General features: G+C 45.2%; 1 protein-coding gene across 6 annotated transcripts in view; it reads right to left on the bottom strand.

The window, feature by feature from the left end:
* Positions 1-19,579, bottom strand: part of SFXN1 (sideroflexin 1) — a 33,760-nt gene extending 14,181 nt beyond the window's left edge. Inside the window, exons 1-9 of one of the 6 annotated variants that reach the window (XM_064480106.1) lie at positions 15,614-15,836; positions 14,210-14,300; positions 12,502-12,659; positions 7,328-7,500; positions 5,442-5,612; positions 4,663-4,761; positions 3,278-3,353; positions 2,606-2,691; positions 1,231-1,358 (exon numbers count right to left, since the gene is read on the bottom strand). In XM_064480106.1, the coding sequence (XP_064336176.1) occupies positions 1,231-1,358; positions 2,606-2,691; positions 3,278-3,353; positions 4,663-4,761; positions 5,442-5,612; positions 7,328-7,491 (724 nt within the window). In that variant the 5' untranslated portion in view covers positions 7,492-7,500; positions 12,502-12,659; positions 14,210-14,300; positions 15,614-15,836. Of the gene's footprint in view, positions 1-1,230; positions 1,359-2,605; positions 2,692-3,277; positions 3,354-4,662; positions 4,762-5,441; positions 5,613-7,327; positions 7,501-12,501; positions 12,660-14,209; positions 14,542-15,613; positions 15,837-19,084; positions 19,191-19,395 lie in introns of those variants that run through there. The other 5 variants (XM_064480109.1, XM_064480107.1, XM_064480110.1 and 2 more) reach the window with 5 other exon arrangements.
* Between the last annotated feature and the right edge of the window lie 4,043 nt (positions 19,580-23,622).

Genomic DNA, 23,622 nt, shown 5'->3' with positions numbered 1-23,622 from the left:
GAGCTGGAAGCCTCCTCAAACTTTCCTTTCATGCCGTTTTCTTCAACTCATTTGCCCACTCCTACCTGCCTGCAGATGAGTATTCACAGTGACGAAAGGCATTTAAGGACAACAAAAAATATTAGTGGGGAAACTTGACAGCACTTGATGAAGTATGCTTTTCCTCCGAGAGCCTAGTTGACAGCCAAGTGCATTCAATTTAGATGAAGAAATTAAACATACTAATTTTCATTTTTTTTCTGCAAAGAGTGATGTATTCTCAGGCCCTCTGGTTTCTGAGTAAGTCTGAGAACCTTCTTGAGAGCCCTGGTCTCAGTGTAGCTTAAGGAGCCTTAGGAGTGGACCAGAGATTCTCTGAGGACCTGAGTAACAGCACAGATTTCCTGCTTTTGGTCGTGCTGACTCCAAGCCCTATGGCTGAGAGGTAGCTTGGCACACATCTTCTTAAGAGCTGCTCTAACCAACTCGACTTGGTTCGTGTTTCAAGGGCTGCCAATGGATACAAATATATCTTTAGTAGAAATGATATCCATTGAAGAACTTTTGGAAATTTCTTTTCGGGATTTACAAGGACCAGATTCTTTCCCTTCTGATTCTCATCACCTCCACTGTCACCGCCCTGGTCCAACCACCATCATCTCTTGACTGCGGTACCTGACAGCTTCCTGACCAATCACCAACCAGCGTTCTTGTTTTCTCTTCACTCTGCTCTCAACACAGCACCCGGAGTCATGCAGTTAAAACCTAGGCTGGATTGTTCCACTTCCCTGCTCAAAGCCCTCCATGGCCTCCTACTCCTCAGACTAAAAGGCAGGGTTCCATCCAAATGCCTGCGGGGCCACCCACATCCATCTACTCCATCCTACTGTTCCCACCTCCTTCTCTCTCCTCCAGCTGCATCTGCCTCCCTGTGACGTTTTCAGCACCCCAGGCACGCTCCCTGCTCTCCTGCTGTTCCCTCTGCCCCGTAACCACCTGGCTCCCTCCCTCCCATCGGTCCAGTCTACTTCCACCCCCAGGTCCCCTACTCTCTTGTCCCCCTTAGCCCTATTACCATCTCACATGTTTTACTTAATTTGTTAGTTTTCTGCCTCCCCCCACTGACTCCCCTACCACCAAAGCAGCTTCCACCAAGGGGAGTGATTCTCACTGCAGTTGCTCACTGCTGCGCAAATGCTTGCTTGATGGAAATGTACCGGCTACATGAGTAGATGACACGGTTCTACACACCCATGCCAGGGGCAGCCATGAGGATCCTGGACACGACCACTTGTGTGATGGCTTGTTTGGCAGCGTTTGCCGACTCGCCCACGCGGTTCCCGTTTTCATCGGTGACGGGAATGCCAACTTTGAGTTCCCTAGAGAGCAAGACAACGTGCAAAGAAGTCCACAGGTGCCTTCAGCAAACAGCTGGAAACAGCTATAAAAGACTGAGTCCTTCCCTGATCCAAAAATCCACTCCGGTGACATTTCTGGCAAGAAACAAGTCTATTTTTAGATACCACGGACGAGTTTAATCCTCATGCGATAGACACGAAAGTAGAAGGACACTAGTAAACTTGGTCAGAAAAGGGCGTAGCATTTTCAATAACACTATGACTTAATGAGTGCAGAGGCCAGATAAGGCTAATGTCTACACTCGTGTGCAAACTTGAGCAATTTTCCAAATGCGAGATGGATATCATACGTGGCATCATTAAGCAAGCTCATGATACTGACACGATACTGACACAGGGGTCACAAGTACACGGTGCTACTGGATTTTTAACTATGGTCACTAACACTATAATTACAGCTCCTACTGTTACCCTGTTTTTCGTTATCCATTCCAAAATGCTTTTTCTCATTCTTTCTTCTCCTTTAATTTTTGCCAGTTCTAAAAAAATACTTCCAAAGATATAGATTAATATTATTTTAAACCCCGAAAGAAAATTTGGGGGGAAGGGGAAAAAAAACCTCTTTTAAAGAAAAAGTCGTACGTAGCCGTTAAGTTTGAGATGTATTTTTTAAAACGTTTTATTATAAGAGCATTCTAACCCCCGTGGGCCCATCAGCCTGCTTTAATAACTAGTAACTCATGGGACACTAATGGCCTCATCTACAAAACAGAAACAGACTCTCAGACATAGTAAACAATCTTACAGTTACTCGGAGAAAAGGGGCGGGAAGGGATTAAACTTGGCAGTTTGAGATTTGTAAATGTTAACCACTATATATAAAAATTGATTCAAAAAATTTCTTCTGTATAGCACATGGAACTATATTTAATATCTTGTAATAATCTTTAATGGAAAAGAATATGAAAACGAATATATGTACATATGCATGACTGGGACATTGTGCGCTACACCAGAAACTGACACATTGTAACTGACTATACTTCAATTAAAAAAAAAAATTGTAACTCATGGCTAAGCTTGTTTTATCAGTAGACCCAGCCTCACCCCCAACATCAGATTATCTGGAAGCAGATCCCAGATCTCATATAATTTCATCTGCAAATATTAAAATTAAAAAAAAAATTAAAGTTTCAACAAAGCAAAGTATTATAAGGGCCCCCTACTGTCAAGGGCGAGTCCTCTCTTAGACTGTGTATTAACCTTACCTTTGCCTCATTAACGGAATATTAATGCAATTAGCAGCAGCTACCGCAGCGAAGGGAACAAAACGTCCTATGAGCGGAGAGACGTGCTGCAGAAAAGACAATTCCAAGAGCAACATCTTATTTTTCCCGCAGGACTAAATGGAAATACTTCTTTCTTCTCCAAAACGGCTGACCAGGCAGAGTCCCATTTGGGCAGAACCTCGGGGCCAAGAGCACTTTCAAAACTTGTTTCCTGGAGGTATTTTTATATTTCCAGCATGGCCACATGGGGACAAGGCAGACTTCCAAGATATTTTGATGGCTTCGTGTGGATGATGGAAAGGGGGGCTTTGCAGTCCCTGAGTCTTGGTTTCAGAGGCTGACTCCTCCACCTCTCAGAGATGTGGCCGGAGGCACGCAGCCCAGCACACAGCCCCCAGTGGGCTGTTCGCGTGGGTGAGCATTTAGCCCATCACACACAGGGCCACGTACAGACCAGGGCTCTGGCTGATCTTATTAGTGACCCCCCCTCCCCAGGCTTATGGAAGATATACTTAAAATATGCAGTTGAAGATAATGACGGTAAGAAGACCATCACAGGACTTGAACTATTTTGAGAAATAACAGAGGGACTTAAAGAGTCAGGCAGGTGAGAACTAAGAAGCTTTGCTATGGAAGCAGAAGCCTGAGTACCTTGGTTAGCGCGTTGAGTCCTAGAGCCGTTGCCACTGCACCTGTGGTGGCAGAGACGTACGCTGTCCCCAATTCGCTGAAAAGAAGGAAAACAGTACGTGAACAACGAGGGAATCTCAGGACACCCAAGTGCAACACTCTGGGAAGAAACGAAGGGGAACTGGGAAAGAGCATGATTAAGAATGGAGATTCAAGGGAGTGGGTACAGCTCAGTGGTAGAGCCCATGCTTAGCATGCACGAGGTCCTGGGTTCAATCCCCAGCACCTCCGTTAAAAAAAAATTTAAGAAAAATGGAGATTCCACAAAACAACATTCATTATCACTCCACAAGTAGAGATACTCATAGAAAAAGCAAGCAGAGCTGTACAAAAATGGCGTTCTTCACATGTATCCTAACTACAGTGCCAAACAAGTAGACATACTAGAATATGTATGGTGGGGTGGGGTGGGGAAGGAGGGGGGCCAGATCGCAGGAAGCTGCAAACGAGGGGAAATGCTTATTGGTCTAAATGTCTGGAGCGTATTTGCTCAAATAATCATTATTCTCAAAATATCAATACTGAAAGTAAAAATGCAGTGCTGTCCTTCTTAAAACGACATCTTATTGTATAAAAATACTGTCTCATTCTGAAAAGGCAGCGAAGTCCAAGCAGTCCTCTCTTGTTTCAAAATAAATTTTAATTCAAGGATCGGGCGAAATGAAGGTGTGACAGGCGTGGCTGGGTTGCAGATGTCAACACCCTCTGTTCCCTAGGATGTTAACAGACAAACACGGGCGGTCAAAAGCACTTTGAGAGCTAAAACGAAAAGGAAAACACTTTGAAGTGTTACACAAGTTAGGCTAAAAGGTTTGGTGAACTGATCTCTCTAGACTGTATAAACTTTTTTTTTTTAAACGAGAAGTAACATTTTAAATCCATTCATTTTCTTTTGGGCTCCATAGATGACCTATTTTAAAGACAAATCAGATACAAAAGTCCCCTTGGTTTCTGCAGAGATCACACTGCACGGCCGCTACTCCTGACGGCCGGCTTATCTGTCCACACGCACAGAGTAGACTGCAGGGGGTTACAGGTGGCCGTTCCCTACATTCCCTGAGCTGCCCGCTGTGTGCTCTGCGGGGGATGGTGGGGAAGGAGCCCCAGGGTGTGGGGGGCTGATCCCCCTACCAGCACCACCAACAGTGTAACGGACAACCCCCGAGCAGGCAGGCTGCAAAAAAACTGCCATCTTGATAGAAAGGGAGGAAAAGAAACACTCCTGAAAAATATGCTCCCTAAGGCTCTGAACAATGTGAACAATTGGTACAGAGAGACTATTTTAAACAGGAGAGCACGGCCACCGAATCAAATGAGCAGAGGATGGTCACATTGTACGGTCATACTTTACAGTGAGGGGGGCGTCTCCGCTCCTGTTGGTGTAGTTGACCACGGCGTTGAAGGACTGGTTAATCCACTGCCAGAACAGCACGGCCGGCGTGGTCCTAGAACAGAGCGACCCGTCACACACCCACCGCCACTGTGACCCCGGCACCGCACACAACAGGGAAGGGCAGCACCAGTAACCAGAGGGTCAGAGAAGGGAGAACACTGGGTCCAAGGCTTAGGATCGCTGGGGCTGGGCAGAATTTAAAGCTGTCTGATTCTTAGTTCCCTCATCTGTCAGATGCGGGCAGCAACAAACTCAGCGGGTTACGGGGAGAATGGAGTTAATTCAGTTAAATTTTATCTTCAATCTCTAGAGAGCCTGGCAGAGAGTAGGCACTCAATTAACGTCAGGTCCCTTCTCTTGGGGAAAAAAGCCATTTGCAGCCTAAGTCGTTCTGGTCCCTCCTCACCGCATGTGGAAGCCTAGATGCCTGCACCCACACCTATACTTACACCTGCATCATATGAATGGATTAAAAGGAGAATTTGCTTAGTGGCTCTTTTTATTTTCTTTTGGCTCTAAGGTTTAGGGAAAAACTCAACCTCCTTTGAGGCACAAGGAGAGTAGCTTTCATCAGAAGGAAACAGGAAAACAAGCCCCTAGACCTACATTTATACAAAATGAAACTCCCCACGAAATGATACTTATTTCAAGAAAACAACTCACATACAAAGACGTACTTTAAGCTTCTGTAACGTAAAACAAACTGACTGCTGTCCCGTTGCCATAACTTGCCTGTAAAAGGTCATCATGCAGCCTGTGATGGTCATGTTCATCGGGACCTGGGCTGACATCCTTCCAATCAAAATCATCTTTTCTCCGGTGTCGGGATGAAAAGCTGAATCGTAGATGTACTTCGCTCTCCACAATTCATTTTCTGTAAGGCCTGGAGGAACGATTCCCTGTCTAGGAAGACAACAGCAAACAACATGGCAGGTGTCCATTTCGGAGACCTCACCAGTGCTCCAGGAATAGGCAGCTAGAAGGTTTTCAAGTTTAAATTTACCTCGAACATCTGTGTCCGGATGGTGTGATCAATCTAACTATTACGTAGAGTCAGTGAAATTTTAAGAGCCAATACTAGACAATAAACACTTAAAATGGGCATTTCCCAGTGTCCGGCAGCAAAGTTTACAGACCGCCCTGGGTGTCCTCCCTGACTCCCCACGCGACAGTCAAACATGTAAACACGGATCATTCGCGGCACGTTTAGGCTCAGGGCTCCCACTTAACCCGGTTCTCAGCTTTTGCCCAACTCTCCCCAAGAGCAGGAATCAGCAAACTGGCTGTGGCCTGTACACTCTGTTAGCTAAGAGTGCTTTTTATATTTCTTAAAGGATTGTAAAACAAACAAAAAGCCCTGGAAAACAAACAAAAAACCCCCAAGAAACTAGGAAGAATATGCTGTGTTCTGCAGAATAAGACAGAAACCCTTTATGGTCCACAAAAGCCTGGACTATTTCTTACATGGTCTTCTATCAAGAAAGCTGTGCGTCCACCAACAGATGAAGGGATAAAGAAGATGTGGTATAGATACACAATGGAATACTACTCAGCCATAAAAAAGAATGAAATTTCGCCATTTGCAACCACATGGATGGACTTGGAGGGCATTATGCTGAGTGCTGTAAGTCAGACATAGACAAATACTGGATGATACTACTTATATGTGGAATCTAAAAAATATGACAAACTAGTGAAGATAACAAAAAAAGCAAACTCACAGATATAAAGAACAAACTAGTGGTACTAGTGGAGGGGTGGGCATTACAGAGGTGGGGGAGTGGAAGGTATAAACTACGGGGTGTAAGACAGGTTACGAGGATGTGCTGTATAACATGAGTAATAGAGCCAATATTTTGTAATAACTGTAAATGGAGTGTAACTTTTAAAAATTGTATACAAATTTTCTTTTTAACTGAAAAAAAAAAAAAAAAGTCGGCACCACTGTCTTAGAGCATATTTTTTCTCCCGCCTCACGCCTGGCCCTTTGAGCTGAAGGAGTCCATCACAAACCCGTAAATCCTGCCATCAGCATTCTTCCCATCTGAGATCCCATCTGTGGGGTTTATTCATTGAGGTTTTATATCAGAAGCAACCAACCTACCCTAATTTGTGACAACTTGCTTTTTGCATGATGTTGTCTCCATCTGGAGACAGAAAGATGTGGATGCAAGGGTGGTTGTACTGGAGAGCAGGAGGCAGGAAGCTAGGAAAGGGGACCTCACAGATTGGTACCCATGAATTGGAGGGGTGGTTGTCTTGTTTTCAGGTTATTACAAACCCTGGAGGGGGGGGAGCATAGAGCTCGGTGGTAGAGTGTGTGCTTAGCATGCATGAGGTCCTGGGCACCAATCTCCATTAAAATTAATAAACCTATGTACCTCCCCTACAAAACAAAACAAAACAAAACAAAACCCCAAAAAAGAAAAACCCTGGACATTTGTGTTAAGGGTCAGCAATGGGGGATAAAACATGTCTTCCTATTTTTTACTTTTTTTTTGTAAAAATAATTGCAAAAAAAAATGTTGAAAAATCACTAAGGGAAGGTTTAAAGGCAACAGGCTAACATGATGACCCATTACTGTGTTAAGTCAAAAAAGCATAATTGCTAACGTTACCTGTAATCATGCACCACTTTTCTTGCATCCTCTAGCTGCTCATTGGTTAAGAGAATATTCCTGGGGTCAGTCACAGTGAAGAAATGATTGGCTCGTCCAACAAAAGTGCTTTGATCCCATCGGGGCTCTCTGATGTTAATGTTTGGTGGGAGTTCTCCAGACATCGTCCTGGACTGTGGAGGGTCAAACAGAAAAGCCTGCTCAAAACTTACGATGTCACTGTACATTTAGAAGCTCTGTATTCACACTAATCTTCAAAGAAAGAGTTATGTACATTCCTAGTTACAAAAATAACTTTGCTATAAACGGCAGAAAGACGTTCTAAGTCCAAAGCTACATTTGTCTGTAAATCTCAATTAAGCTTAATCAAATTTCAGTAATTGTCTCATGCACTTCTTTTTATAAATACATAGTATTCCATCATCCCTTACTTTTGGAAATCTATAAATACTTTAGGAAAAAAATAACAATGTAAAAAGTTAAAAATAACATTCATTGTAAGAGGGTCTGAAGTTTGAAACCCTTTTTCTGGATGAAATAACCAACCAACGTCAAACTACTGCCGCATTCTGGTTTACTAAATTTGTTATTCCTACAAGTAGAAGTGACTCATTATGCAAAAAAGGCTCACACGCTAAAAATTCTACAATTAAAAAAAGATGCAGATTCATTCAGCCTTATTCGGCATATAAACTACCAATCAAAAATGAAAAATTCTGTTCTTTAATCTAATGGGGTCATAGTGGGAAAAACACATTTTGACAACCGCATGAACAGTAATAGCATGGTGCATGTAATTTTCCTTACAAAAAACTTATTTTCTGGCTAAGAACCATGACTTTTTCCCCAAAAGTAACTAATATCTTTCTCTGAGTAACACACGCTTATTTTTAGAATTGCTCTGTATTGCTGTAACGCACGTTTATTGTAGTATTTTGAATAATATAAGCTTACTGTAGGAAATAAAGAAGAAACAAAATCTGCTATAATTTAGCCACGCTTGAAATAACCATTGTTGACATTTCGGTATATTTCCTTTTCTATACATATTATCATTTAATTAAAAAAATAAAGTTGCCATCATACTCTGTACTTTAATATCCTGATTGTTTCTTGCATGTATTTCAAGAGCATTCCCCATGGCACAGAATATTCATTTCGGGTATTTAGCAACACCTACAATGTTTATGTTCCTTTCAATTTGTCGCCATGATAACGAAAGCTGTATCCTTGTCTACTAATCTTTTTCCTTGTAGATTGGTGACTTCCTTAAACTAGAATCTCTCTACATGCTATTAGCAGGTCAAAGGATCTTCTCTCTCTTAAGGCTTCAAACCATTGCTTTCTTGTACCTGTCCCCTTTTCTTCCAGTTCTAATAATGGTTCTAATAGTGGCTTTCTTTTCCAGGTCATTTTTCATTATCTTTCAGTGCTTCACTAGTTCTTAGGTATGTTAGATGACAGAGGCCTGTCACCTGTACTTCATCAGAATCTCAAATTAACACACGTCATGGCCCACTGGGTCAAAGTCGTGTGTCAGGTCCACAGACGTGAGGAAACGAGATTCCTATGCGAATGTGCAGCAGCTGGTCAGTGTGAGTGAGAAAGTCAAAACTCAGCCCCAGCACTCATAAAGCAGGCTGGGAACATGAACACAAACTCAGCTGTGAAGTCAGTGGGAACCCATGTTTCTCCCAGCGTCACGATGCAGCTGTCAAGCGTCAGGACAACCCCCTTCTCCGGGTGACCACCGCTTTCTCATCTCACTGAGAAACCTGGTTCTCCACAACTGCAGACTGTCAGAAACTCTGCTGTCTGAAATCATGCCAGGAAGAGTGGAACATCCCACTCTTGACACAGCAAAGGCGCCTCCGTTTCCAGGCCAGGCACGGAGTACCTGATGAGGGAGTTTCTGGATACAACATTACAAGTCTTGTTAACTTTGCAGTTTCCAAGGAAACAGGGCCACAGGGCCACCTCGCAGTCCAGACCTTTACACCCAGCCCTGCTTTGAGCCCATCGAAATATTGCTTCACTACACTTCCCTCCTCGGGACACTGTCCCTTCCCACAAAGCTGCTGGCATAGACTGGTGGTTCCAACCAACGGAACACACTGCAATCACCTGGAAAGCGTCTGAAAAAGACACACACTGTCCTTCTTCTAGCAACTCGGATCCAGCAGGTCTAGCATGGGATTCTGCAGGCGCCCTGGGTGCAGAGCTCCAGCTCCCCGGGCACCAGGCTGTCACTCTGCATGAAGCTGGGGGCTGTTTCCCTCCCTGCATCTCTCCCTGCTCTGCCTATGCCTTCCCTCGGGCCTGGGCAATCCGCAGTGCCCCCCAGGGGATATCTGATACTGATTTTTTTTCTCATAAAATTCAGTACCAAGTATCTTTCTTCCCTTTAAGGTATAATTCTCACTCTCACCATTCATTCCCCCTTTATACTTAATGTATGTAACAAAAAACTTTTTTAATGTAGCTTTCATAGAGTTCTTCCCCTTAGGGGGGTGGTAATTAGGTTTACTTATTTAGTTTTAATTTTTTTTTTCTTAATGGAGGTACTGGGGATTGAACCCAGGACCTTGTGCATGCTAAGCAGGCACCCTACCACTGAGCTGTACCCACCTCCTCATAGAGTTCTTAATAACAAACCATCTCCAATTTGTTAAACAGAAGGCAAACTTTAGGTCAGGTCATCAAAACATGATCTGGTTTTATAACACAGTACTTTAAAAAATAAAAATGTTCTAATTGCATAAGAGCTGGGTAGGGCCTTAAAATCGATCTACCCACTGTGCTGATCACATAGATGAGGAAACAGAGGCACAGAGCGGGAGGTATCTTGTCCGGGTTGGGCCACGGGCGCTGGCAGCAGAAGGAAGTTGGGGAGGACCCAAAGCCAGACTGGATTCCTGGGCACTGGTCAGCCAGTTCACTCTTGACTACATTAGTCCCTTTTAGCTATTTCCCTCTCCCCCAGCAAAGTATATCAATTGATGTCTGCACAGAATCAGTAGCTTTAAGGCCCTCCTTTTTCCTTTTAAATGGAAAAGTGTCCTCACATTATGAAGTTCTGCACCAAGATAACCCTATGGTGACTCCATAGCACACGTGGACTGTGGAGGCCTCACAAGGTCTCCTCCGGCAGGAGAAGCAAAAGCAGACAGACAGGAAAGGAACCCCGACGTTTCTGGAGTTTCTTGTTACATACAAGGAACTGCGCTAGACGCTTGCCAAAAGTGCAAGCTCCTACTATGTGCCAGAGGCAGCACATTCTGTGTCAGTATTCACAACGGCGTGCTTTTTGCCTACTATGCACCTTTTACAGGAGTGGGAAGTGCGATTCTGAGATGTCACTCACAAGCACTCCTTTGTCTGCCCAGCTAGGGAGGAAACCAGCTTACCTTCAGACTCCAGGCGAAGCCCACCAAAACCCCAATTCTGTATAGACCTGTGGTGGGCAGAATTATGGCTCCCCAAAGACGTCCAGGCCCCAGTGCCCACAGACCCTCAATATGTCACCTCACGTGGCAAAGGGACTTGGCTAGTGTGATTAGGTTAAGGGTCTTGAGACTAGGAGACTAGCCTGGATTATTCAGGTGGGCCTGATACCAGCACAAGGGTCCCTACAAGAGAAAAGAGGGAGGCAGGAGAGGCAGTCAGAGAAGCAGAGGGGAGGACAAGGACAGGTTGGGCTGGTGCGGGGCCACCAGCCAAGGAAGGCCATGCCCTCTGGAAGCTGGAAACAGAGTGGAAACAGAGCGGAAACAGGTTCTCCCTGGAGCTTCCAAAAGCAACACAGAACTAGTTTTTGGACTTCTGACCCCCAGAGCTGTAAGACAATATACATTTATTCTAAGGTATGACATTTGTGGCGATACGTTAAGTAGCAATAGGATGTTAACACAGCACTGTTTTCCGTACTTAAAAAGGACCTTAATGGAACTAGACATGGACGTAAGAAATACCAACTAAGACGGGACAGCCTGTGCCTGCCCCCGCCAATTTCAAAACCTTTATAAAGGCTAATCAGGAATGCCGCAACAACACTTACAGAGACAGTTGATCCCAAAGCAGATACAATTCTAATTATTAACTATGAATCCCATGTTCCAATTAGACAAGCATTTTCACACGTGAACCTTCAAGCACAAGAACAGTTTTTACTTTTTTCCACTCCCAGTAACCAGTTTCTAACCATTAGGAGTCCTAGTTTTATTGGCTGCCGTGCCCGGGTCCCTGGGGCCTGTCCCCTTTCCGCCCCCCTGACCGCTGGGGCTTGGGGGTCCTGGTCACTTGGTCGGAGGTCTGCAGCATCCCGGGAGCCCATTGGTTGGCGGGCGGCCTTGGATGCTGCAGTCTGTGCTTAAGGGTTTCCACCCTGCACACTCGGTACCAACCGACCCCAACCGACGGATCGAGGGGTGAGCCGGGCTGTGAGGAAAGGGCCGCAGCCGGCACCTTCTTGGCAAGAAAGCCACGTCCCCAGGATAGTAGGGGAAGAATGGATTTGGCGTCCCCATGGTCGGGTTTATGCAGAAAAAGCGCAGCCATCCTTGAACTTGCTGGCCATGAACTTTCCTCCCTCTGTCCCCATTAAGGGTGAAACTGGTCAGAGACCAGACACCTTTTCAGAGCGTTCTTAAGCACCGCTAACCACGCGGTTCTGACAGATTTCAAGACAGGGGATGGTGACAGTTTTTCAAGTGCTTCTCAACGAGGAATTTCTGCAGAGGACACTGAGGAAGTCATTCTGCTGTGCAGCCCTCAGGATGACACTGGGGACAGCACGAAGGATTGCAAAGCCATGATGGCTCAAAAGACAGTTTCAGAGAACAAGATACATCTTCCAATTGCAGAGGTGGCAGGGATAAGGGAAAATGCTACATCTCAAGGGGACAGACTGCATGGGACGCCAAAGAGTGTGTGCTAGAAGGTGAGTTTATCAGCTTTACAACCCAAACAAGTGGAAGGTGCCCTGGAGGGACTCCGAAGACACCAGTGGGAGGATCTTCTCTTTGACACATCTACCTGAGGCTTTGACGGTTAAGCAGAACGGCTGAAACAGCTTCAGAAATTCAGAGAGGCCACGGAAGGAGAGGCAGGAAGGGTGGAAACATCACAGATACTGACGGACTAAATGAGGAGCTCCCCAGGAGAACTTTACTAACCAGGTACCAGCTGGTTTAACCACCGCAGGTGGTCAACTGCAAAATGTTACGGCTGGCAAAATCCTACCAGCGGGCTTCTGATGGCAACAAATTCAGTATCCGTGATTTGAAGAAATGATGGAATCGGGGTTGTAGAGAAGCAAAGGACGCTGGAAGGTCTGGAACAGAGAAATTAAGAGGAACTGACTAGTGAAAGGAGGTCTCTGTATATTTAAATGGTTATAACGGGGCGTCCTGACACTTGACCAATTGGGGTGTTAGTTCTGCCTTAAGAATATTTTCCAGGGAGGAGGGTGTAACTCAAGAGTTTAAGAGCGCATGCTTAGCACGCATGAGGTCCTGGGTTCAAGCCCCAGGACCTCCTCTAAAAATAAATAAATAAACCTAATTATCCACCCCCTCCAAAAAGAATCTTCTTCATGAATGATTTTGAAGAAAAACTAGGATTTTAAAGATATAAAAAAATTTTTTTGTACGAGAAAAAAAAGTGAGATTTAAAAAAAATCTTCTGTGGCAACTGACACCACTTGTGCAAAGAAAGAAAGTCCAAGTTTTGTCACTTGGAGACAAAATTAATAACCTGAGTATTTTAAGTACCTGGGACCATTAATATAGCATTACACTGCATTTAAATGAGTCATTCCTAAAGATAGCATCTTATACCTGCTACACATGTTAAAACATTAATTAACCCCTCCAAGAGGACAGAAATAATCTCTTAGAGGAAGCAAAAAAAAAAAAAAAAAACAAAAACAAAAACAAAAAAACCTTGAAATTCAACCTCTTGGCTAAGGTTTTGGTTAAATATAGTATCTTGAAGTCTCATCAAAATGAATTTCTCCAAGTCTTTTCATTCATTCATTTATAAACAAAATTAATTTACTCATTAAACATGCACCGTAGGCCACTCCTGCACCCACCAATGGCTTGGCCCTGGATTTGGAAAGACCCAACACACAGTAACCAGTAAGCTGAAAAACAAACACCCTAACGAATACAGCCTAAATCCCCCCAAACATGCTGAGAGACACGCTTCCCATGCAGAGCTAGCTGTGTCTGGACATCACCCTCCTCTGCGGATGAAGCCTTCATCTGAGTTATCAGATTACTAGCCTGGGTAAATCCTACAGAACACCGGAGTATGAATGACTCTGACATCCCTAACTGTACACACTTTTCAGAAATACTCACTATTTCCATGGAGTAAACCTGCTTTAAAATTCACAGTAACTCAGCCACAGAATTTATAAGCTCTGAGGGCCAAAATGAGTGCCATGACAAAGATTCTCTCTTCACAAGGCACTCATACCTTACACATTACAGGCCTACCGGAAATGGCAGTTCACTCCATCTTCTTTCTGCTTAAGCTGCATCACAACCTTCGTGAACAATTCTGGGAGGGCAACACCGCCTCCCTGTTTGGTCAGATGGTACACAGCCAGCGCACAGCTACACAAAGGTGAGGACCATTCCAGAGTCCGAGGCCAGGACCACCTCCCGCCACGTATGAACCTTTGTGGCAGGTGAACAGTCCGCTCCAACTAGACAATGGGCATCAGATTCGTTTCCAAGTAAGTTTACTGAACCAGCTGGCTAACTGAACTTGAATTCCTGGCTCTACGCCACACCTTCCCTAAATGTCCTGTAACTTGGACTCCTCAGATGGGGGTGATAAGGGAAGGGATGTGTCGTGGGCAGGAGTTTATACCTGGGGAGGCACTAGATCTGAGCTCCAATCCCAGCTCCAACCGATGACTCTGTGACCTTGTACACATTATCCCACTGCTTCAAGTTTCTGCCTGTTCATCAACAAAATTAGGATGTCACTTAAGAACAACACTAGTGTTTAAAAAACACGTATTTTAAGAGCTTTCCTTTTAAATATCCTGTCTAATCATCATAGCAGCTGGGTTATAAGGGCAGTAAGCTAGCTTGCTCAAGTCAGTGGTGGTGCCAGAATGTGATGTTATATTGTCTGGCTCCAGAATCCCTGCTCCTTAGAGAGGTGGTTCTGACCCAGAAAGCTTCATCCTGGACATCCTGATTCAGTAAAGCTGAGGAGAAGCCTAGGAATTTGATATTTAAGAAACATGCCAGGAGAGATATGTATACGATGGAATACGACTCAACTGTAAAAAGGAGTGAAATAATGTCATTGGCAGCAGCATGGATGGACCTAGAGATGATCAAGCTAAGTGAAGTCAGTCAGTCAGAGAAAGACAAATATCGTATGATATCACTTGTATATGGAATCTAAAAAAATGACACAAATAAACTGATTTACAAAACAGAAAGAGACTCACAGCCATAGAAAACAAATTTATGGTTACACAGTCGGGGCGGGGAGATGGATAAATTAGGAGTTTGGGATTGGCTGGTACAAACTACTATGTACAGAACAGATAAACAACAATGTCCTACTATATATCGCAGGGAACTATATTCAGTGGCTTAGAGTAACTTGTAATGAAAAAGAATGTATGTATGTGTGTGTGTATGTACGTGTATATATATATAGACTGAATCACTATGTTGTACACCAGAAACTAACACAACATTATAAATCAACTACATTTCAATTTAAAAAAAAAAGTAAGAAAAAAGAAATATACCAGGGTTATCCTATGATTAGGTAAGTTTGGGTAACACTACGCTGCCAAGAACATAAAGCTTATAAATAGATCATAAAATGTCCTACCAGTTAAGGGATGATTCCTGCCCTCTTTTGGGGGAAACAGAAATGTTAAATGACTCCAGGGCCACTCACGGTGGTGGCTGGGCCTGTTCCTTCTGGCCGGGGTTCCAGTTGAGGAAGGCTCCCATGCCCTGAGGCCCGGTCCCCTGAGCACCCACCCTGACAGCCCACGGCATGAGAACTGGACTCAGAGCACTTTGCAATCTGGACTAGAGGCATGATTCTGCCCGTCCTTTCCAGGCAAGTCAGTGGATGAGTCGCTTGACATCTCTGAGCCTCAACTTTCTCATCTATAAGATGGAGGCAAGAGCTGGCTGACAGAGTTGGAAGCATTAGCAAACTAAGGTGAACAAGAAGCTGTGCTTTATTAACCTTTATTAAGTGTAAACGGCTAACCAATACAGGATCATTACTAACCAGCCGTTCTCCATGTGTGGAGGCTCCTGTCCTCGCTGGCTGATGTTCTGCCCATGAACGCAGTGGCAGGTGGTGCTGGTGGGCTCAGACGGGGGGAATGGAATGGTGCTTGGCTGCCTGAGCAGCCCAAGGATGATCAGAAACGTCTAAGAAAAAGAACTCTTCTCTAAGATAAACTTCATTGCAAACTTTCAGCTGCATGCCAAGAAAATGCTTAACTACTGGGGAAAAAAAAAAAAAGAATTTTCCAAAATTTCACAGAAAACACACTAGCAGGCAACATGCTTTATTAGGGACTTGGTAAGAAAGACCTTTAACCCTGGCTAAACATTAACAATGATAATTCAGTGATTAAACTGGAAACTTATTGTTACTTAAAAGAACTGCAGTTTGAAAGAGTTAAGACTCTGGTCGCCCTGGTTTATTTAGTTAAGGGCTGGAGGTGTGAAATGCCCTGCCAACGTCACTGCAAAGTCATGTGGCCGAGAGTCCACTGTGTGCCGGGCACTGGGCTCTCCATGTGTGACTAGATGGCTAAATTCTCACTGCAGATCTCTATGAAATTTCCCCCTATTTTGTTGTTATGCAGAGAAATCAAGTGTCACGCCCAAGATGACCCAGCCCAGAAGTGGCGGTTCTATCTGACTTTATAGCCCACTCCTGACCCTCCCAGGGCCAGAGGTGACATCCAGCAAGAACGATCCAATCACTCAAGGAGGATTGCTAAACAGCATTAACAGCATTAAACAGCATTAGTTTCCTAATTTGCCTTTAAGCTGGTTATCTGTACGCAGCGTTCCTTTCTTATGGGCGTGGCCACCCAGAAGATCAAATGATAAATCAGAAAGTCGAATCCCATGCTAGGAAGTAGATTCTTTCAAAGGGCATTTCTACTCAGCACTGGCTTTCTGTTGCATACCCTCCTCTATTCCTAGGATAGGTCTAGATGGAGACCTAGAGAATCAGGAAGACATGGGGAATTACTGCCTTCTGTCTGTCTCACCATCTTTTCTGCCCCCACCTCCCACCCTACAAGGCAGATCCCACTCTTATGTTAACCTCAAAACTCCCAAGTGACAGTACAATCATTGTTTCGGTGGTCCTCAAGATCAACTTTGGGTTTGGTTACTTAATTTCTTATGATGAGAGAAGTTCTTATCCACTTCAAAAAATTTTTTTTTCTATTGGTTTATACTTGAGATGGTGGCATAAGCCTGTAAAAATAATAAAATATTACCAACTGCAGTACTTTGGATACATTCAGTTCCACATTTTGCCACCTACTTTAAAGAATCAAATCACAGATGATATATACTGTCTCTGAAAGTATTTTACCAACAGCAATTAACTAAAAATAATAACTTTCAACTTTGTATCCTGAAGTGTAGGTTTGACATGTATTCTAACTTTATAATTTAATAACTGTTAATTAATTCTAACTTAATAATTAATTGAAAACAGTCAGCCTTTAAAAAAGTGACTTACTGCTACTGATTTGTTACCTTTAACCTCAAGCAAAAGGTTGGTTCCACTCATGATTATATTCCAACCACATGAACCTAACCACTGATTGCATGGTAGGATGCAGATGCCATATTTCATTCTAAGGCATCAGAGAGCAAAGAAGTTGGATGATGGATCTGCTCTAAGGGTCACTGCTGCTCTGAGTGTCCTCTCAGCATCCTTTGCAGGAAGTGAAGAGGGTGAAGGGATATTCCCCACCCCCCCATCCTCAGGTAACACCTTACTATACCCATCCACATGGGACTTCAGAAAACTTTTACAGAATATTAAAAGCATTCTAAATATTTTACTAAGCCTGAATGACAGCTACCCCTTGCTATACAGCTTCTTCTCTGAGAGCTTCGACCACAGATAACATCCCTTTCCTGAAAGCCCATGAGATCTAAATTAAATGCCTGCACCCTCAGTCTAACCCTTGAATCCATACTTAGAGCAATTACATATTAGAACTGCATAGGAACTGATACTCCTCTCCAAACACCATCATTTTAACAAGCTAGATGCCCGAGGTCCCTAAACCTCTTGGTAAAGCTTCCACTCATCCTCCCAGAGACTTCCCGCCCATCTTACAGATCTTATTTGGCAAGACTGAGCTCAGCACTGTAAAAGCTGCAAAGCCTCCTTACTCGTCTGGATACCCACCTTGCACTTATTACAATGCCTGGAACATGGAAAGAGTTCAGAAAACTGGGGATGGGCAAAGGATGAAAAAATCTAGAGGCACCCGAGTGAAAATGTAGAAGATGAGATAGAAGAGAGATCACGACTCTGAGAGAAGTACAAATAAAATGCCGGGGGGCGTTCAGAAGGCAGTTGCCCATGGAGTGGTTAAGTGCCCGAGCACTGAAGTCAATCCGGCCGAGCTCTTCCACTCAGGCACTCAACAAACACTCAGCGAGGGTCTACGTGGTGCAGGTGATAGATGGATGAGCAAGACAAACACAAAACATGAGCCCTGATCACAAGCAGAGAATCAGAAGAGCAAGTAAACAAATGCTATTAAAGAAAAAACACTGGGGTAATCTAACAAAGGATGTGTGCTTGAGGGGGCAATTTCAGACAACTCGGCCAAGGGAGAACATTTTTGAGGAAGTAACACTGAAGCTGAGACTACAGACCACTGTGTAACCTTAGGCGGTTTACTCAACCTCTCTGAGCCCCAGCTTTCCCATCTGGATTAGGAAGGCAAGGCCAAGCACCTCATGGGGCTGGACGAATGCAGAAGTAAATGGACCTGAATATTCTGCACACACTTAGTAGGCATCGTGGCTACTGTCATTCTGAGAAGGTTGGAGGCCTGTGACAAGTTAGGCAGCACAGAAATGCTGGGTCCGAGCCGGGTCACTGCTATGCCAACCACTTGCCTGTCCCTTCCCTACCAGGTTGGGAGTTAGCTGCAGGGCAGGGAACAGGTGATCTGCTCTGGCCCCGCAGCCCCGCTCTGCGCCAGGGGAAGAAGCCGGGAGATCGGAGCTTGAGGGGCGGTGGGGGGGGGGTCGGTGCCACCGGGCCACCCAGCAGTCGCTCGCGCGCGTCCCCGCCGTGGCCTGTCCCCGCGGCAGCCATCTTGGGTGTCCTCCCCGCGGCGAGTTTCGTCACGCGGCCGCGGGGACAGCGTGGCGGAGCGCGTGCGGGCGTGGATGGCTGAGCCCCCTCCCATCCGGGGGGAACCACTTCACCTCGGGGGTTCCGGGGGACCCCAGGGGAGGTCAGGCTGCTGGAGGTGGGGAGCTCAGGCAGCGGGATGCCAGGGGTCCCCAAGGTGCAGGCACCCCTGGCACTGGGAGTCCCAGGTATGGCCAGGGGGCGTCCGACCTCCCAGCCGGGGGAGGTGCGGGGGGGTGCTCTTCGCAACCTGCCGGCGGCCGCGCGCCCCGGCTCCAGCCCGCGCCCCTCCGCCAGTGTCTTTCCCGCCCCCCGCGCCCGGGCCCGCTACCCGCCACTCACCGCTCCCCCCGGGCCGCCGCCCGCGCCGCTCCCAGGACCCGCTCGGCGCCGCCTCCGCCGCCACCGGAAGCGCTTGTCCCGCCACGGCTGCCCCGCGCGCCGCCGCCGCCGCCGCCGCCCGGAGCGCGCCCCCGGAGCGCGTCCCCGTGCGGAGCCGCTAGGCCGGGCCAGGCGGCGGCGCGCGCGGGCCCGGGGACACGGCCTCGCAGTCGCTGCGCTCTGGGCCCCGCCACCCGCCGGTCCGGGCGCGAGCGCCTGCGCGCGCCGCCTTTGCGTCTGGCTCCATCATGAGCTCCCGAGCTCATCCTCACCGTGGTGTGGGGCTGGCGCCGCGTTTTCCGTTTTGGTTTCCCCGAGGGACGACCCCTTACTCGCTCATTTCTCTATCCCCAGGGTCTTACATAGAGTCAGCATCCACTCACTCACGTATTTAAACCATTGTTTCCCAAAGTGTGGCATTTGCCGCCACTGGGGCTACAAGGCGATTTTCGGTGGTGCAAAGGCCATGGGAATCATCCTGGCTGCTGGGTGAATAGGCTATTGAGGAGGTGACGTGGAGGCAGAGAGGCCAGTAGGGAGGCAATGGTGCTTAACCAGCGGAGAGATGATGCTGGCTTGGACCAGGTTGGTAACAGGGGAGATGATGAGAATCATTGGATTCTGGGTATCTTTTGGAGGCAGATGAAATCTAATAAATGGTGAAATTACATCCTGTTCATGGATAGGAAGATTCTATTTCTAAAGCTGTATATTCCCACATTAACTTTAAAACATAATTCAATTCCAAATAAAATTCTGACAACTCTAGTGGGTATAAGAGTGGGTGCCTAACTTGACAAGGAGACTGTTAACATGCATTTGGAAAAATAAAGAGCCGGAAATAGCCAAAACAACTAAGAAGAAAAAGAGCAAGGTGGAGTAAACATGCTATAAACACTGAGAGTTTGTGTTTGTGCAGGGATCACCAATTAATTAGCTTAGTGCAGCCAAATCGATGCACCAGACATGGACCCTGCACACAGAGAAACCTGCTATTAGCTGCATCCCAGGTGAAGGGGGAGATTGGATATTCATTAAATGATACTGGGGCAATTGAATCCCTGCCTTCTACCATATTCAAAACTCAACTCCAGACCGATTTAAGACCCAAATATGAAAAAACAAAATTCCCCCAATTTTAGCAGACAATACAGGAGGGTATGTTTCTGACCTGGGGATATGGAGACATTCTTAAATAAACACGAAGTGTATGGAATATAAAGGGAAGATTAAAAAGTTAAATCTCATTAAAACTAAAAAAAATCCATGCTCGCCAATGATACCGTAATAGAAGTGAAAGAGTTCGCGTCTCTCCGTTCACATCGGCAGGAAATATTTTCAATTCATGGATCTGGCAAAGATTACATATGGAGAAAAATGTAAAAAAACATTTAGAAATGAATGAGAAGGAAGAGGGGGCAATCCAATAAAAAAAAAAACATATAGAACAAAAACAAAAACAACCCCAGGGAACATGCAATTCACAGAGAAGGAAAAAAAATATGGCCCTGATACATAAAAAAAAAAATATTGGAACCGACTGGAGATTGGGGACTCTGCCTGCATAGTTTTTCTAGATAGTTTTTTTTGGTGACACTTCTTATCCTTGGAATTCTGAATGTTTAATCAGTTTCTGTTCTCTACCACCCCTGTGCCAACTGTTGGGCTCACAAAGATTTAAAAACAAATTCCTCTTTCAAAGAGCTTAGTGAGAAGGAGAAAAACATAAGAACAAGTAATTTAAAAGAATGATTACATTTCAATATAAAAATTGCCACAGTATAATGTGGACTGTGTAAGTGCTGTGAGAGCACAGAGGAGGGACTGACTAGCAGGATGCGGATGCAAGAGAGGTATAGTTGATACACAGTGTCGCCGTTATCTGTTGCCATGGTAATGCTGCAGCAGAACCACAAAGCCTCAGAAGGATACAAAAATAAACATTGATTTTTGTTCGTGCGCGCGCATGCGCGCGCACTGGCTGGCAGTTCTGCGGATCTGAGATGGGCTCTGCAAGGTTTACTCACATGTGTGTCAGTTATTGGCTTTGAGGGTCTTGGCAAGGCTGTCTCACTGCTTGAAGCCATAGCTAGGAGGAGTGGAATGACTTGGCTCTGTTCCAAATCTCATTCCTCTGGCAAACCAACCTGGGCTTGTTTACATGGCAAAGTCTGAGGGAGGGAGGGAGGGGAAATGAGAGAGAGAGACAGAGAGACTACTCACTTTTGCTTTATCCTATTGGTCAAACCAAGTCACAAGACCGACCTAGATTCTTTATCTCTTGATGGGAGGAGCTTCAAAATGACATTATGAATAGATGTGGTATACAGACAGGTGGGGAATTGGGAACATGATTTTTCACAAATTCCTTCTTGTGTGTATTTTGCTTTCCTAGCATCCCAGTTTCTTTTGGGGAGCTCCCCACTCTCACTTCATTTCGCCCTGGTCAGATTGTCAATCATAGGACTATATCCTCTCATGCCTGCCACTGTCACGGGTATGTGTCCCAAGCTGAGCCAAACAGAATCCTGCCCTGAATTTATATTCAGACACTGAGAAAATAGGAAGTCATGCCCTTCTTCCACCCCTACTGGGGCTGCTAAGCTGGGAGAATGTGGATCAGGGGCTGCCAGGGCTACTCTTTTTGCCTGTCAGCGGAATTGAAACTGACCTGAAAAATGCAAGAGAGAGAGAAGAATTCTGATGAGGTCACTGCAGGCCCCTGACTCATCCAGTCCTGAAGCTAGATCTACCTCCCAGGCTTCCAGTTATAGGAACTCATAAATCCAACCACACACACATTTCTTTTTTAAAAAAAAATCATAAGCTCTTTTGAGTTGGATTTCTATCTCTGACTGACTGGGATGTTCACAGAAGTGGTGACAGCAGAACTACATGAAACCAAATTTGACAAATCAGGAAAAGAAGTCAGATGAAGGAAGAGAAATGAGCTAAGGTTTTCAGAATAAAAAGCCAATGTCCACATGTTCCCACCATTGTACTTAAATAAACATCTTTCAGAAACAGCTTCCAGGGTTGCTAAAACAACATTTTGCAGCTTCGTTGATAAGGAAACTAAAGGCTTGGGAATTCTTGCTAAGCTTGTGCGCACCAAGGTTGCAAAACCCTGGCATTCTCATATGGACTTTGAACTGTTCAGGGCATGGCAAAAAACAAAACAACACTTAAGTCAGCAAAGATGGGGGCACATTTCTGAGCATAGTGAAAGTTCAGTGGTCTGAGCAAAGATCTTGCAGACAATATACCACAAGGTGCAGGTTTCCTCAGGGTCCAACAGGAAATTCAGTGAGACAATATTTTTCTTTTAAGTTAACATTTGTGGATGAAAAATACTGCAAGTCATATCAGTCAACAAAGAATGCTGAAGCCATCAAGTCGTTAGCAGTTGCCACCAACCCCCAGTGAAGACAAGCCTGCAGCCCAGCCTCTGCAGCCACTCACAATGGTGCCCTCTGAGGGGACTCAGAATAAGAAAGGACAAGATGCTGGCCCTAGATAGCTAGGTGCTTGTCAAAGGAATGAATTCAATGAGCCCAAATGTTTGCTTCCTCTCATACATAGAAAAGCACTAAATTCTTTAACTTGAGATGCCTGGTTTTCTTTAGATAACAAGGAATCTTTTATTGTTCCAACTAAAGCTTTGATGTAAAGCTCCTATATATCCTAGCTCCTCCCCTACCTCTTCGGAGGAGTCCCTCAGAGCCATCTGAGAGGCTGTCATCCCGGCTCGAGTCCTCCCGCCAAATAAAACATAACTCTCAACTTCTAGGCTGCGCGTTTATTTCAGTCGACACAGTGAAATCAAAGCCTTAAATTCTAGATTCTATTATGACGATACAATGCTATATATGACGATAAAATAAATACATAATCAGATGCATTTGAAATGTAAGGAAAAGTTCACGGGCACACTCCGTGCTATTCGCCAGCACTGTCGCTGAGAGATTTTTTAGTATGTTTCTTTCTAGGATTTTCTTTTCTTTTCTGACCCAATCAAACTTCTGTTTCTCCTGTGCTTGAGTTTCTGCCCTCTTATGTATGAACAGAAGCATGTGGACCTGTGCTTAAGAACACGGGTCTTGGGAGGCAGACCAGCCTGGCTTTTGATTCAATCTCTGCCCTGATCGCCTGTGAGATCCTTGACAAATGAGTTCCTTAACCTCTCTTGTGCCTTCGCTTCTTTATCTCTAAAGTAGGGATAAGGCCAACACCCTTCCTCCTGGGGCTTTTGTGGAGATTACCTGAAATGACGGATGTGGCGAGATTTAGCAGGGCGCCTGGCGCCGTGCGAGCCTGGATAATTGAGAGCTGTTGTTATTGGGGTTCTAGCTTCATGGCTCCTACAGCACTTCAGAAGTCTCTCTGTGGGTACTTACCTCGTGGTACTGAACCATTGCTTTATAGTCCTGTCTTCTCTCTAGACTGTGAACGATTTAAAAAAAGAAACTCAACCTTACTCAATTTTCCTGGTGTCTAGC

The sequence above is a fragment of the Camelus dromedarius genome, chromosome 27 (genome assembly GCF_036321535.1).
Source record: "Camelus dromedarius isolate mCamDro1 chromosome 27, mCamDro1.pat, whole genome shotgun sequence".
NCBI lineage: Eukaryota > Metazoa > Chordata > Mammalia > Artiodactyla > Camelidae > Camelus > Camelus dromedarius.
This window is presented reverse-complemented; position numbering and strand designations above follow the sequence as displayed.